Source organism: Heterodontus francisci, chromosome 6, assembly GCF_036365525.1.
Source record: "Heterodontus francisci isolate sHetFra1 chromosome 6, sHetFra1.hap1, whole genome shotgun sequence".
In the NCBI taxonomy this organism is placed as follows: Eukaryota; Metazoa; Chordata; class Chondrichthyes; order Heterodontiformes; family Heterodontidae; genus Heterodontus; species Heterodontus francisci.
In genome coordinates, this window is record NC_090376.1 from 36,279,808 (window position 1) to 36,293,146 (window position 13,339).

General features: G+C 41.5%; 1 protein-coding gene across 6 annotated transcripts in view; it reads right to left on the reverse strand.

The window, feature by feature from the left end:
• nbeaa (neurobeachin a) overlaps window positions 1-13,339 on the reverse strand; it is a 988,762-nt gene that overhangs the window by 203,383 nt on the left and 772,040 nt on the right. For all 6 annotated transcript variants that reach the window (XM_068033481.1, XM_068033479.1, XM_068033480.1 and 3 more), the window contains 2 exons: window positions 728-845; window positions 462-564 (listed from right to left, as the gene is read on the reverse strand). In XM_068033481.1, the coding sequence (XP_067889582.1) occupies window positions 462-564; window positions 728-845 (221 nt within the window). The remainder of the gene's footprint in view (window positions 1-461; window positions 565-727; window positions 846-13,339) is intronic.

The following is a 13,339-nucleotide window of genomic DNA, read 5'->3' on the forward strand; positions in this document are numbered from 1 at the left end:
AAAATTAGTTGCTTGACCCATGTGATAATAGCACATATTGGACTATTAATGTTTACAACAGATTTCATGTAAGTACATATAATGCTGCAGAAGCTCTATCTATCTGGTTTGTTGAAATATTTGGAACGCCAAACATAATTCCTTTCAATTAAATATACTTGTACATAGCATGCAGCAAATTATGAGTAACAGGAGAGATGACAAAATAGTCTTTTCTAGGTGCTTTCTTATGATTTTGTGAAGTTAACATATGGTTGTGAGAATACATTAAAAAATAATTTTAGAAATATAGGCAGGCTAGCCAATATTTCACAAATGACTATCGGTAAAAAAACAAGTCATTTGTTATGCATTATATCATCACATAACCCTTTCTGCGTTAAAACAACTTTTAATTAGGAATACTGGATTTGAGATGGAAAATTAGGAGAAATGTCACGTAAAAATTTCATATAGAATACCTGGCCTGTGGCAAACCATAACTAGTGCCAACTCCAACACGTGGTAAACTATATACAACCTTCTTCACTGTAGCTTGGTCTGGGAAATTGAACATAACAGAAGCTGCAGAAAAAATAAGAAAAAAATAATTTTAAAGAGGAAAGATGCAATAAAGAATTACCTTTTTCACAAAGGCTGCACTATTTCAAGCACATTTTTAAGACAGCAGTATAGGTCTGCATTTACATCACTTTCCAAGAGAAAACTAATTTGTAACAGGACATACTTCTGTTGGCCATGAAAACTTCCAAAGCCGTGCTCTGGAGGAGATAGCGTCTTGAAAACACAGCCCGTATCTCGCTGAACATCCATTTTCCATGTAAACCTTCAGTGTAAGCAAGAACCTAAAATTTGAAAATATATTCATTTTATTTAATTAAAACATAGTAAAACAAAATTTTTATCCATCTATAGAATTAAGGATGCATCTGTGAGAATATCCCTTTAGCTCAAGTTTACATTTATGCAAGAAACGACATGTCAACTGTACAACAATTTCCATCTGGCACCTCAAGTTTCCCAAAAATTTTGAAGTAAATTGAAGAATGTGTAAAGAATTAATAAAAAATGGTCATTAGAAATTATAACCCGAATTCTGTTTTTTTTCTCAAAACGAATCCATCTATTTGTGATTGCTGGTGTATGTTAAGAGACAGGGAGGTGCACTCAGTTGCTTTGTTAGTTTAGGAATACAGCCTAAATACACTTACATAAAGCAACACTATTTTATAAACACAGTCACTGTTAAAATAAGTCATTTTTTCTGAATAAATCGCAAACTGCTTTACAAGACTTTTTTTAAGAACACAAAACTTCAATACTGTCAGTGGCTGAAGCTGTACTCCTTTCAGGACTTAATTTTCCTAAGATTTTTAATATGAGGTTTCTAAGATATAACTTTTCTGCACAAAAATTTTAAATGAATGCAATGCTGATATTTATATCACATAATAAATATCCCAATATTTTGTTTTTTATGATGTTTGGAGAAATGATTCAGAAATAAAACCACAATTCTCAAAGGGTTAATAAGGGAATGAGGTAGAATTTTCTCTCCATTTTTGCTCTTAAGAAAATTTGTACTAAGAATACCACAGAGGATTTGCTGATGTATAGAAAAAGATGAAAGGAGTCTTTTCCCTTTCACAAAAGACCCTTCAGAATTATCAAGACACATTTTCTTATTTAAACAGACTGTTGCTGCTTTTCAGTTCTAAACATAAGACCCTTTTTTAAACAAAACAAACCACCATTGCTTTTAACATTATATGGTTACCAAATAAGTCTTAATTGTCACATTGGTACAGGTTAAAGGCAGCCTGCCTTTTGAGTGAAAAAAAAAATCAAGTGGGCTTTAACTGACAAGTGAAAATAATCCTTTTCCATTCTCTATTTTCCCACCCTGATTTGCAAAGAAGGGCCCAATTGACAGCTTTCAGTGCATTTCAGATCAGCTTCATGCTTTTCAAACTTAATCAAGGAGGTGTTAAAAAAATGAAAGTCCCTCAACCTTCGCATATGGTAGAAGGCAGAGAAATGTTGGAAGTGAAGTGAGATGTTCCACAGGGGAAGGTTAAGGCTGATGCTAATGCTCATTTAAAATGGTGACAGTCAGTAGTAGTGAAGCCTAGCTAGGCTGGTTTAATTTCTCTCTGGAATAGCTCTTTGCTGACCTTATGCATCACATCAAAGTCTCTTGAGCTCAATTAAAATTGGATTATGTTGAAATGCTCTATCTATGGGACTTTATGCTCACTAACACTTTTCTCTCAGTAATACTCCAGATGACAGTTACTCATCCCAATTTAAACAGTTGTCATAGAGACCATGAACTAAAGAAATGGCAGCCAACAATAAGGTGAAAGGTAAGCTCCACCATCTCATGAATGAATAAAATGCTCGATATCCCATCACAATGGTCTCAACCACAGCAGCAGCTTGGATTTAGAAACAATGTCAGCACAATGCATGAGGTGTGAGTTTCAGGGGAACTTAAGGAAAACATGTCAAAAAATTTTAAAATATTGCAAAACAAAAAATTCTAAAACAACATGGCTTTGGTTAAAACCAACAAGGGGCCTTGCAGAGTTAGTTTGTAGTTTCCGTGATGAAGTGCAGCCCTCATTTTAGCCCAGCTGTAGAAAATGCCATCTAATGAATCTGTCTGGGACGGCTCTCCTTGTCCTGTCAGGCATGTCAGGAAATGACAAGCACTGGGGACAGGCCGCCTCCAGTCATAGACAGGCCTGCCAGCTGGAGACTTCAGCCCCAATCTAATCGCAGCACCAGAAAATAACATTCAGGTTTCAGCTTGTCAAGATGGTTTGGGAAGATGGCTGAAAAGCTTTTTGTTTCAATTACAGATGAAATTTGCACACAGTAATTAAAAGATACTACTAGCAGATGAGTTTCATGCTGTTTAATATAACCAAAAAACACATGGTGTTAATGTAAATCAAAAAAGGACAAGCAGCAATAAGGCCAGGGCCATTCTTTCTTGGCCTATTTAAAAACACAGCGATCAGATTCAGAAATCACTTAAAGGCAGTGCATATATTATACAAAAATCATTGTCATTATAAAAGGTAACATCAGCCATATTACAAACATCTTCAAGACAATGAATGTAACTTCATCATTAAATTATACATCTGCACACGCTCCTGTAGCCATATTGTTTGATTCATTTCACTCATCTAGGAGCAAAGCAAGCTCTGGCCTCCTGACCTCAATTTTTACTTGAAGAAACAAATTTCTTTTTTGCAAACTAACTCAATTTTTCACACGTCAACCTTTAGCCTAGCTTTAAAAAATTAATCTCATTTCCATTCCCTTACATATAGATATTTGCTGCATCTAAAGTTACTTGAAAAAATTTGAACTTATTGGAATCTGCCCTATGACAACAATATTATAGTCAGCTCTGAAAATACATTATCACTATTACTTCAGATGGAGGTGAAGCTCATTGCTTTACTTGAGAGAATAATCCACAAGGTTTGCATTCTCAATAACCTTTATGGCTTGCAATATTAGTTTGTGCCAAAATATTTAGCTAGATAGTAATTTTTATATTATACCAACAGTCTGAATTAAGAAACATTCTGCAATTAAATAAGTGCATTCAATTCTACTTGGAATTAGAAATGGACAGCAATTCATCTCAACAAATGCAACACAATAGAAAGTAAGTTGGTCTTTTGAAGACTAAAGGTTTTCCAACCACAGAGTTTAACCAGATGGTCAGGTGTGTAGTTTTAAACAATGTTATTAATTTTAGTTATCCCAGAGAGTTTAAAACATACTTATTCTAAATTATTAGATTTGATTTTTTATTCAGACTTTGAGTTCCCTACATTCAAGTATGTTTTGAAATGTAGTCTGTATGTAACCAAAATAAATATTTTTGTGATTATTCTACCCTCGGTGAAAACCATTTCTTTTCTAGATGACTTTTAATTGACTACGTATGCACACTGCTATCAGTGTTTTTCAAATTATCTTTGTAATTATGTAAAAAAAAGTAAAATTTAAATTGAATTTTAAATCAACGCGAATAAAACAGATATCTGGTCATTTATTTCATTGTTGTTTGTGTGACTGCCAGGTAGGCGGTGGCATAGTGGTATTATCACTGGACTAGTAACCCAAAGACCCAGGGTATTGATCTGGGGACATGGGTTTGAATCCCACCACAGCAGAAGGTGGAATTTGAATTTTATTAATCTGGAATTAAAAGCTAGTCTAATGATGGCCATGAAAACATTGTTGATTGTTGTAAAAACCCATCTGGTTCACTAATATCCTTTAGGGAAGGAAATCTGCTGTCCTTACCTGGTCTGGCCTACATGTGACTCCAGACCCACAGCAATGTGGTTAACTCTTACATGCCCTCTGAAATGGCCTAGCAAGCCACTCAGTTGTACCTAACCGCTATGAAGTCAATAAAAAGGGATGAAACCGGACCGACTACCCGGCATCGACCTAGGCACCGGAAATGACAACAGCAAACCCAGCCCTGTCGACCCTGCAAAGTCCTCCTTACTAACATCTGGAGGCTTGTGCCAAAGTTTGGAGAGCTGTCCCACAGACTAGTCAAGCAACAGCCTGACATAGTCATACTCACGGAATCATACCTTACAGACAATGACTGCAATCACTATCCCTGGGTATGTCCTGTCCCACCAGCAGGATAGACACAGCAGAAGTGGCGGGACAGTGGTCTACAGTAGGGAGGGAGTCCTCAACATCGACTCCGGACCCCATGAAGTCTCATGGCATCAGATCAAACATGGGCAAGGTAACCTCCTACCGATTACCACCTACCGCCATCTCTCAGCTGATGAGTCAGTACTCCTCCATGTTGAACACCACTTGGAAGAAGCACTGAGGGTGGCAAGGGCACAAAATGTACTCTGGGTGGGGGACTTCAATGTCCATCACCAAGAGTGGCTTGGTAGCTCCACTACTGACCGAGCTGGCCGAGTCCTAAAGGACATAGCTGCTAGACTGGGTCTGCGGCAGGTGGTGGGGGAACCAACACGAGGGAAAAGCATACTTGACCTTGTCCTCACCAATCTGCCTGCCGCAGATGCATCTGTCCATGACTGTATTGGTAGGAGTGACCACCACACACACAGTCCTTGTGGAGACGAAGTCCCGTTTCACATTGAGGAGACCATCCATCGTGTTGTGTGGTACTATCACCATGCTAAATGGGATAGATTTCAAACAGATCTAGCAATGCAAAACGAGGCATCCATGAGGCGCTGTGCGACATCAGCAGCAGCAGAATTGTACTCAACCACAATCTGTAACCTCATGGCCCGGCATATCCCCCACTCTACCATTACCATCAAGCCAGGAGACCAACCCTGGTTCAATGAAGAGTGCAGGAGGGCATGCCAGAAGCAGCACCAGGCATACCTCAAAATGAGGTGCCAACCTGGTGAAGCTACAACCCAGGACTACTTGCATGCCAAACTGCATAAGCAGCACGCAATAGACAGAGCTAAGCGATCCCATAACCAACGGATCAGATCTAAGCTCTGCAGTCCTGCCACATCCAGCCGTGAATGGTGGTGGACAATTAAACAACGAACTGGAGGAGATGGCTCCACAAATATCCCCATCCTCAATGAAGGGGGAGCCCAGCACATCAGTGCGAAAGATAAGGCTGAAGCATTTGCAACAATCTTCAGCCAGAAGTGCCAAATTGACAATCCATCTCGGACCCCTCCTGAAGTCCCCAGCATCACAAATGCCAGTCTTCAGCCAATTCGATTCACTCCGTGTGATATCAAGAAACGACTGAAGGCACTGGATACTGCAAAGGCTATGGGTCCTGACAATATTCTGGTAATAGTACTGAAGACCTGTGCTCCAGAACTTGCCGCACCCCGAGCCAAGCTGTTCCAGTATAGCTACAACACCGGCATCTACCCGACAATATGGAAAATTGCCCAGGTCTGTCCTGTACACAAAAAGCAGGAAAGTTCAACCCGGCCAATTACCACCCCATCAGTCTACTCTCAATCATCAGCAAAGTGATGGAAGGTGTCATCAACAGTGCCATCAAGCAGCACTTGCTTAGCAATAACCTGCTCAGTGATACCCAGTTTGGATTCCGACAGGGCCACTCAGCACCTGACCTCATTACAGTCTTGGTTCAAACATGGACAAAAGAGCTGAACTCAAGAGGTGAGGTGAGAGTGACTGCCCTTGACATCAAGGCAGCATTTAACCGAGTATGGCATCAAGGAGCCCTAGCAAAACTGGAGTCAATGGGAATCAGGGGGAAAACTCTCTGCTGGTTAGAGTCATACCTAGCGCAAAGGAAGATGGCTGTGGTTGTTGGAGGTCAATCATCTGAGCTCCAGGACATCACTGCAGGAGTTCCTCAGGGTAGTGTCCTAGGCCCAACCATCTTCAGCTGCTTCATCAATGACCTTCCTTCAATCATAAGGTCAGAAGTGGGGATGTTCGCTGATGATTGCACAATGTTCAGCACCATTCGCAACTCCTCAAATACTGAAGCAGTCCGTGTAGAAACGCAGCAAGACCTGGACAATATCCAGGCTTGGGCTGATAAGTGCCAAGTAACATTTGCGCCACACAAGTGCCTGGAAATGACCATCTCCAATAAGAGAGAATCTAACCATCTCCCCATGACATTCAATGGCATTACCATTGCTGAACCCCCCACTATCAACACCCTAGGGCTACCATTGACCAGAAACTGAACTGGAGTAGCCATATAAATACCGTGGCTACAAGAGCAGGTCAGAGGCTAGGGATCCTGTGGTGAGTAACTCACCTCCTGACTCCCCAAAACCTGTCCACCATCTACAAGGCACAAGTCAGGAGTGTGATGGAATACCCTCCACTTGCCTGGATGGTGCAGCTCCAACAACACTCAAGAAGCTCGACACTATCCAGGACAAAACAGCCCACTTGATTGGCACACCATCCACACACATTCACTCCCTCTGCCACCGACGCACAGTGGCAGCAGTGTGTACCATCTACAAGATGCACTGCAGCAACGCACCAAGGCTCCTTAGACAGCACCTTCCAAACCTGCGACCTTGACCACCTCGAAGGACAAGAGCAGCACATGCATGGGAACATGACCACCTACAAGTTCCCCTCCAAGTTACACACCATCCTGACTTGGAACTATATCGCCGTTCCTTCACTGTCGCTGAGTCAAAATCCTGGAACTCCCTTCCTAACAGCACTGTGGGTGTACCTACCTCACATGGACTGCAGCGGTTCAAGAAGGCAGCTCACCACCACCTTCTCAAGGGCAATTAGGGATGGGCAATAAATGCTGGCCTGGCCAGTGATGCTCATATCCCATGAATGAATAAAAAAATACTTTGCTGTATGGAAATTATCTGCCATATTTACCTACATTGCAACAATTACTACATTAATTTGCTGTGAGATGCCCTGAGGTTGTCAAAGATGCTATTTAAGTTCACGTTCTTTCCTTCTTTAATATGCTTATATGTTCCACATGATTACATCTGGCAACAGATGAGAACACAAATCTCATCTATGAGAACAAGAGGCCATTCATCTTCTGTAAGAAAAATTCATTTCTTCATCATCTTCAACAACAACTTATATTTATATAGCACCTTTAATGTAATAAAGCATCCCAAGACACTTTACAGGAGCATTATAAAACAAAGTATGACATCAAACCACAAAAGGAGACATTAGGTGAGATGACCAAAAGGTTAGTCAAAGAGGTATGTTTTAAGGAGTGGCTTAAATGAGGAAAGCAAGATGGAGAGGTGTAGGGATGGGTTTTCAGAGCTTGGAGCCTAGGCAACTGAAGACGCAGCCACCGATGGGGACAGTGATTAAAATCAGGGATGCACAAGGGCCCAGAATTAGAGGAGCACAGATATTTGGGAGAGTTGTGAGGCTGGAGGAGATTACAGAGATAGGGAGGGATGAGGCCATGGAGGGATTTGAAAACAATGATGTGAATTTTAAAATCAAGACGTTGCTTGACCAGAATGAATGTAGGTTGCCAAGCACATGGGTGAAAGGGGAATGGGGCTTGATGTGAGTTAAGACATGGGCAGCAGAGTTTTGGATGATCTCAAGCTTATGGAGAGTAGAATGTGGGAGACCAGCCAGCAGTGCATTGGAATAGCCAAGTCTAGAGATAATGAAGGCATGAATGAGGGCTTCAGCAGCAGATGAGCTGAGACAGGGGTGAAGCAGGGCAATGTTATGGAGGTGGAAATAGGCGGTCTTAGTGATGGCACGAATATGAGGTCGGAAGTTCTTCTCGGGGTCAAATATGATGCCAAGGTTGCGAAGAGACTGGCTTAATCTCAGACTGTTGACAGGGAGACGAATGGAGTCAGTAACTAGAGAAGGGAGTTTGGAACGGGGGCCAAAAACAATGGCTTCAGTGTTCACAATATTTAGTTGGAGGAAGTTTCTGCTTATCCAGTACTGGATGTCAGATAAGCAGTCTGATAATTTTGCAACAGCGGAGGAGTCGAGAGAAGTGGTGGTGAGGTAGAGCTGAGTGTTGTCAGCATACATGTGAAAACTAACGCCATGCTTTCAGATCATGTCACTGAGGGGCAGCATGTAGATGAGAAATAGGAGGGAGCAAAGGATAGATCATTGGGGAAAACCAGAGGTAATGGTGCGGGAGCAGGAAAAGAAGACATTGCAAGTGATTTTTCAGCAGGAGCCAGCTCCTGCAGAATTTTGATTTCTACAGTCACCTTCTGGTATCTAATCCAAATGGCTGTTCTTCATATGTGAGTTCAGGCAAGGGATAGTGGCAGGTTATCACGGGCACCATAACTAAGCCCAACACTGTTCTCACCCAACTTCCACATGAGCACTTATTCCCAGCTGACCAAACAGGAGTGAAAACCCTGGTTGTTTTCCCACCACCCCAACACCTCTTTATCATGAGGTGCTAAGGCTATGATAAGGTAATTCAGGTAGTCAACCATTTATCTCATGTGAATCTTTCCATGGAAGTCAATAAAAATACAATTTTTTTTCAGAGTTAAAGTGTCTTTAAAAAAATTGTCAATAGAATAGTACAGCACTAGTAATACATCATTGTAAATTCTGAGATGTAAACCCAAAGTTATGGTGATTTAAAATTAATTAAATAAACACAGTAAAGCAATGCTCCTGATGCAATACCTATTGTTTATCAGTGGACACTAGTGTTCTCAGATGCAGTATCAGGGGCATATGAATGAAATTAGGGAATATAATGCGCTCTGGAAATGTACATGATGATATTTGAGGGAGTTACATTGATATTAATGGGGATCATTTTCAACTTCACCACCTGGGTGGTAAGCTGGCAGAGTGATTCACCCACTTGTAGAACCTGTCTAAATTTTGAACCATTGAAATCAGTGCTTAGTGCAAGTTGGTGTTTAAAAAAATCTTACAACAGACTAAAAATTAGATATAAATATTATTGACTATGATATGGCAGAGTAAGTTTTATGCCTGGACTGCAGTATGTAGGAATTTGTCAACAGCAAGACTGATCCGAGTGAACTGGTCTGTAGTAGCTGCTTCCATTGCAAATCTCTCCAGCTCAGAGTCATGGAGCTGGAGTGTAAGTTGTGGACACTCCAACACATAAGACAGTGGGGGAGGAATATCTGGACAGTTTGTTTGCTCCAGACCTCAGTCACACCTCGTAGAGAGGTCCAGAATCAGAATGGGGTTGGTGTGACCGATAATGTACACAGTAAGAACTCAGGTGAGATTGAGAGCAAGGATCTGTAGAAACTGATTCTATCCAACAGAGGCAATGTACACATTACCTGTGCAAATAAGGATAAAGATTGATGGAAGAACAGCCAGAATGCTGCTCATGGTATCTTGGAGCAAGAGATTATCCAAAGTGGGGAGGAGGGAGAGGAAGAGGAAGAGGGGAAGTGTAATGTGGTAATTGTAGTGGATTCAATTATTAGGGAGACAGATAGCATGCTTTGTAAGCAGGATCGAGCAGGGTGAAGATTGGAGACTGAGGGGAAGGATCCAGTCATTGCGGTCCATATTGGGACCAACAATATAGGAAACAGTAGGGAAGAGGTCCAGCTTGGAGAGAGCTAGGAGCTAAATTAAAGAACAGGACCTCAAAGGATGATCATTTCTGGATTATTCCCCAAGCCACATGCAAATTGGCATAGGGATATGCAGATCAGGGTGAACACATGGCTGAAGGAGTGCTTTGAGAAAGAGGGATTTCATTTCCTAGGACATTGGCACCAGTACTAGACCAGGAAGCAACTGTACCATTAGCATGGGCTCCCACCTGAATCTGGCTGTGACTAGAGTCCGAGTGGAAAGGATAAGTAGGACGGCCACGAGGACTTTAAACTAGTAAATTGGGGGGAGGGGCGAAGGTGGTGGAGGAGGGCTCAGGTGCAGAAGCTGGTATAAATAATAGTTCTAAAACAAACAAAAGGTAAAATGTAGAATAGTCATAGTCATAGAGAGATACAGCACTGAAACAGGCCCTTCGGCCCACTGAGTCTGTGCCGACCAACAACCACCCATTTATATTAATCCTACATTAATCCCATATTCCCTATCACATCCTACCACCTACCTACACTAGGGGCAATTTACAATGGCCAATTTACCTATCAACCTGCAAATCTTTGACTGTGGGAGGAAACCGGAGCATCTGGCGGAAACCCACGTGGTCACAGGGAAAAATTGCAAACTCCACACATGCAGTACCCAGAACCGAACACGGGTCGCTGGAGCTGTGAGGCTGCGGTGCTAACCACTGCACCACTGTGCCGCCCATGGGGGTGATTAGGAAAGGTTCTCCCCTGGGAAACTGACTTATAAATTAAAGCAAACACATTGGCCAGAACGACCGCTTGCCGGGCTCCCTGAACCTGCTGCTCCTCTCCATGGGTCTTTATTGAGAATGGGACAGAGTTTTTAAATTCCTCTAACAGAATTACTTCTCAGAGTCGCATAGCTGAGCTGTATTTATGAAGCCCTCATCCACTGGTCAAAAGCGAGCTGCTTACTTCTTTCAAACTCCAGATGAGTTTGATTGGCTTGCTTTTTGAGGGTTTTAAACTTTTGCTGATAGGCTTCGGGTACTAATTCACATGCCCCGAGGATAGCATTTCTGGTCAGTTCATAATTTGATGAACTCTCATCTGGCAACAAGGAATAAACCTCATGGGCTTTTCCAGTTAGTTTGCTTTGCAATAAAAGAGACCGGGTCTCAGCTGGCCATTTTAACTACCTTGACAGTTTCTCGAAAGACGCAAAAAATGCTTCCACATCTTCCTCATTGAATTTTGGAATTAATTGAGCGAGTTTTAGCAATTTTGTACCCAGCCCTGAATTGTGCTCCTCCATATTGGCCATGCTTTCACTGGGGTTACTCTGTCGCCCCCTAATTAACTCAAGCCACTTCAACTCTCTTTCCTCGCATTCTTTCCAGAATATTCTTTCTCTCTCTCTCTCCTCTCTCGTTCCTTCTCCTGTCTTTCTTTCTCTCTATCCTCTCCCTCTCATTCCTTCTCCTGTCTATCTCTCTCTCCTAATTCAAGTTTCCTTTGTTCCAATTATATCTTTTCTAGCAGTACCCTCTCTGGGTCTGCTTCTAACACGGCCTCTGCTTCTTCAGATGCAAGGGAAAAATGGTTGGCCACTAGCCTTAGGAGTTCAGACTTCCTAGCCTTGTCACGTACAGTGATCCCACACCGCTCAGCCATTTTTCTCAGCTCCTCCATAGACAGTGCTTTTAACTTATCCCAAGTTACTTCACCCTGGCTTGGAGAGCTACTCGCTTCAATTGCAGACGTGTTAGTTTTCAATCACACACAGCCACAAGAAAACCTTGCTCTTTTTGATTGGGAACAATTTGGCTTCCCACTTCCAATTTCAATCTGTGGGTAAAATAATTGTGCTGAAGGCACTATAGGTAAATGGAAACCTAAAAGGTGTAAAATATCTAAGACAGGAGAGAAAAATAAGAAATTTGTGAGTAAAACATTATAGCAGAAGGACAGGTTAGTACGTGTGGCCCAAGTAAACATTCTTTACACAAACAGAGTATAAGGAACAAATTGAATGAATTGCAGGCGCAGCTCCAACTTGGAGGCGTCAGATGTGGCTCAGTTAGTAGCACATTGGACTCTGAGTCACAAGGCTACAGATTCAAGTCCCACTCCAGGGCTTGAATATGAAAATCTATGCTGACACTTCAGTGCAGTACTCGCTCAGTACTGAGGACTGCACCATCTGAGGTGCTGTCTTTCTGCCATGCTTGGCTGTATGTAAAAGATCCTATGGCACTATGTTGAAGACAGCTATCCCCAGTGTCCTGACCAATATTTATCCCTTAATCAACATCACAAAAAGAACAGATTATCCAGTCATTATCACATGGATGTTTATGGGAGTTTTCTGTGTGCAAATTGGCTGCCACATTTCCTACATTCCAATTGTGTCTATACTTCAAAAGTACTTCATTGGCTGTAAATTGCTTTAAGATGTCTGGTGATTGTGAAAAGTGCTATATAAATGCTTTATTTGTTCTTTACAATATGGTAGCCATTACTGAGACATGGTTCAAGATGGTCAGGTCTGGGAACTAAAAATATCAGGTTAGAAAGTCTACAGGAAAGATAGGGAAAATGGTAGAAAGGAGCAGAAGCCTTAGTGATGAAGGATGAAATCACTTCAATGATAAGAGAGGATATAATGAGAGGTAAGCAGGCAGTGGAGACTTAATGGGCAGAATTAAAAAATGGAAAAGGATTTAAGATTGTAGTGGGAGTTGTGTATAGGCCCCCTGGTAGCAGCTGTGAACCAGTAGAATGCATAAATGAAGTGATTGGAAAAACATGCAGCAAAGAAAGGGTGGTTTTAATAGGGGAATTTTAACTTTCATACAGAAAGCGATAAGCAGACCAGCTCATGTCAGAAAGATAGTGAATTCTTCTGTGTGTTCAGGATAATTTCCTGCAACAATATGTCTTAGAACCAACTTGGGGGCAGGCCATATTAGATTTAATAACGAATAATGAGCCATATGTAGTTAAAAGCCTAACAGTGCGCAAACATTTGTCGAATAGCAATCATAATATAATCAAGTTCAACATAATATTTGAAAGGAAGAAACTCGAAACAGCTACTAATATTTTAGATTTCGGTTAGACTGACTTCAATGCAATGATACAGAAACTGTCCACAGTAAACTGGACAAATCTGTTTATGGGTGAAAAGACAAGATCATGGGAGGTTCAAAAAAGTATTTGTGATACAGAACCAGTAATGGGCAAGG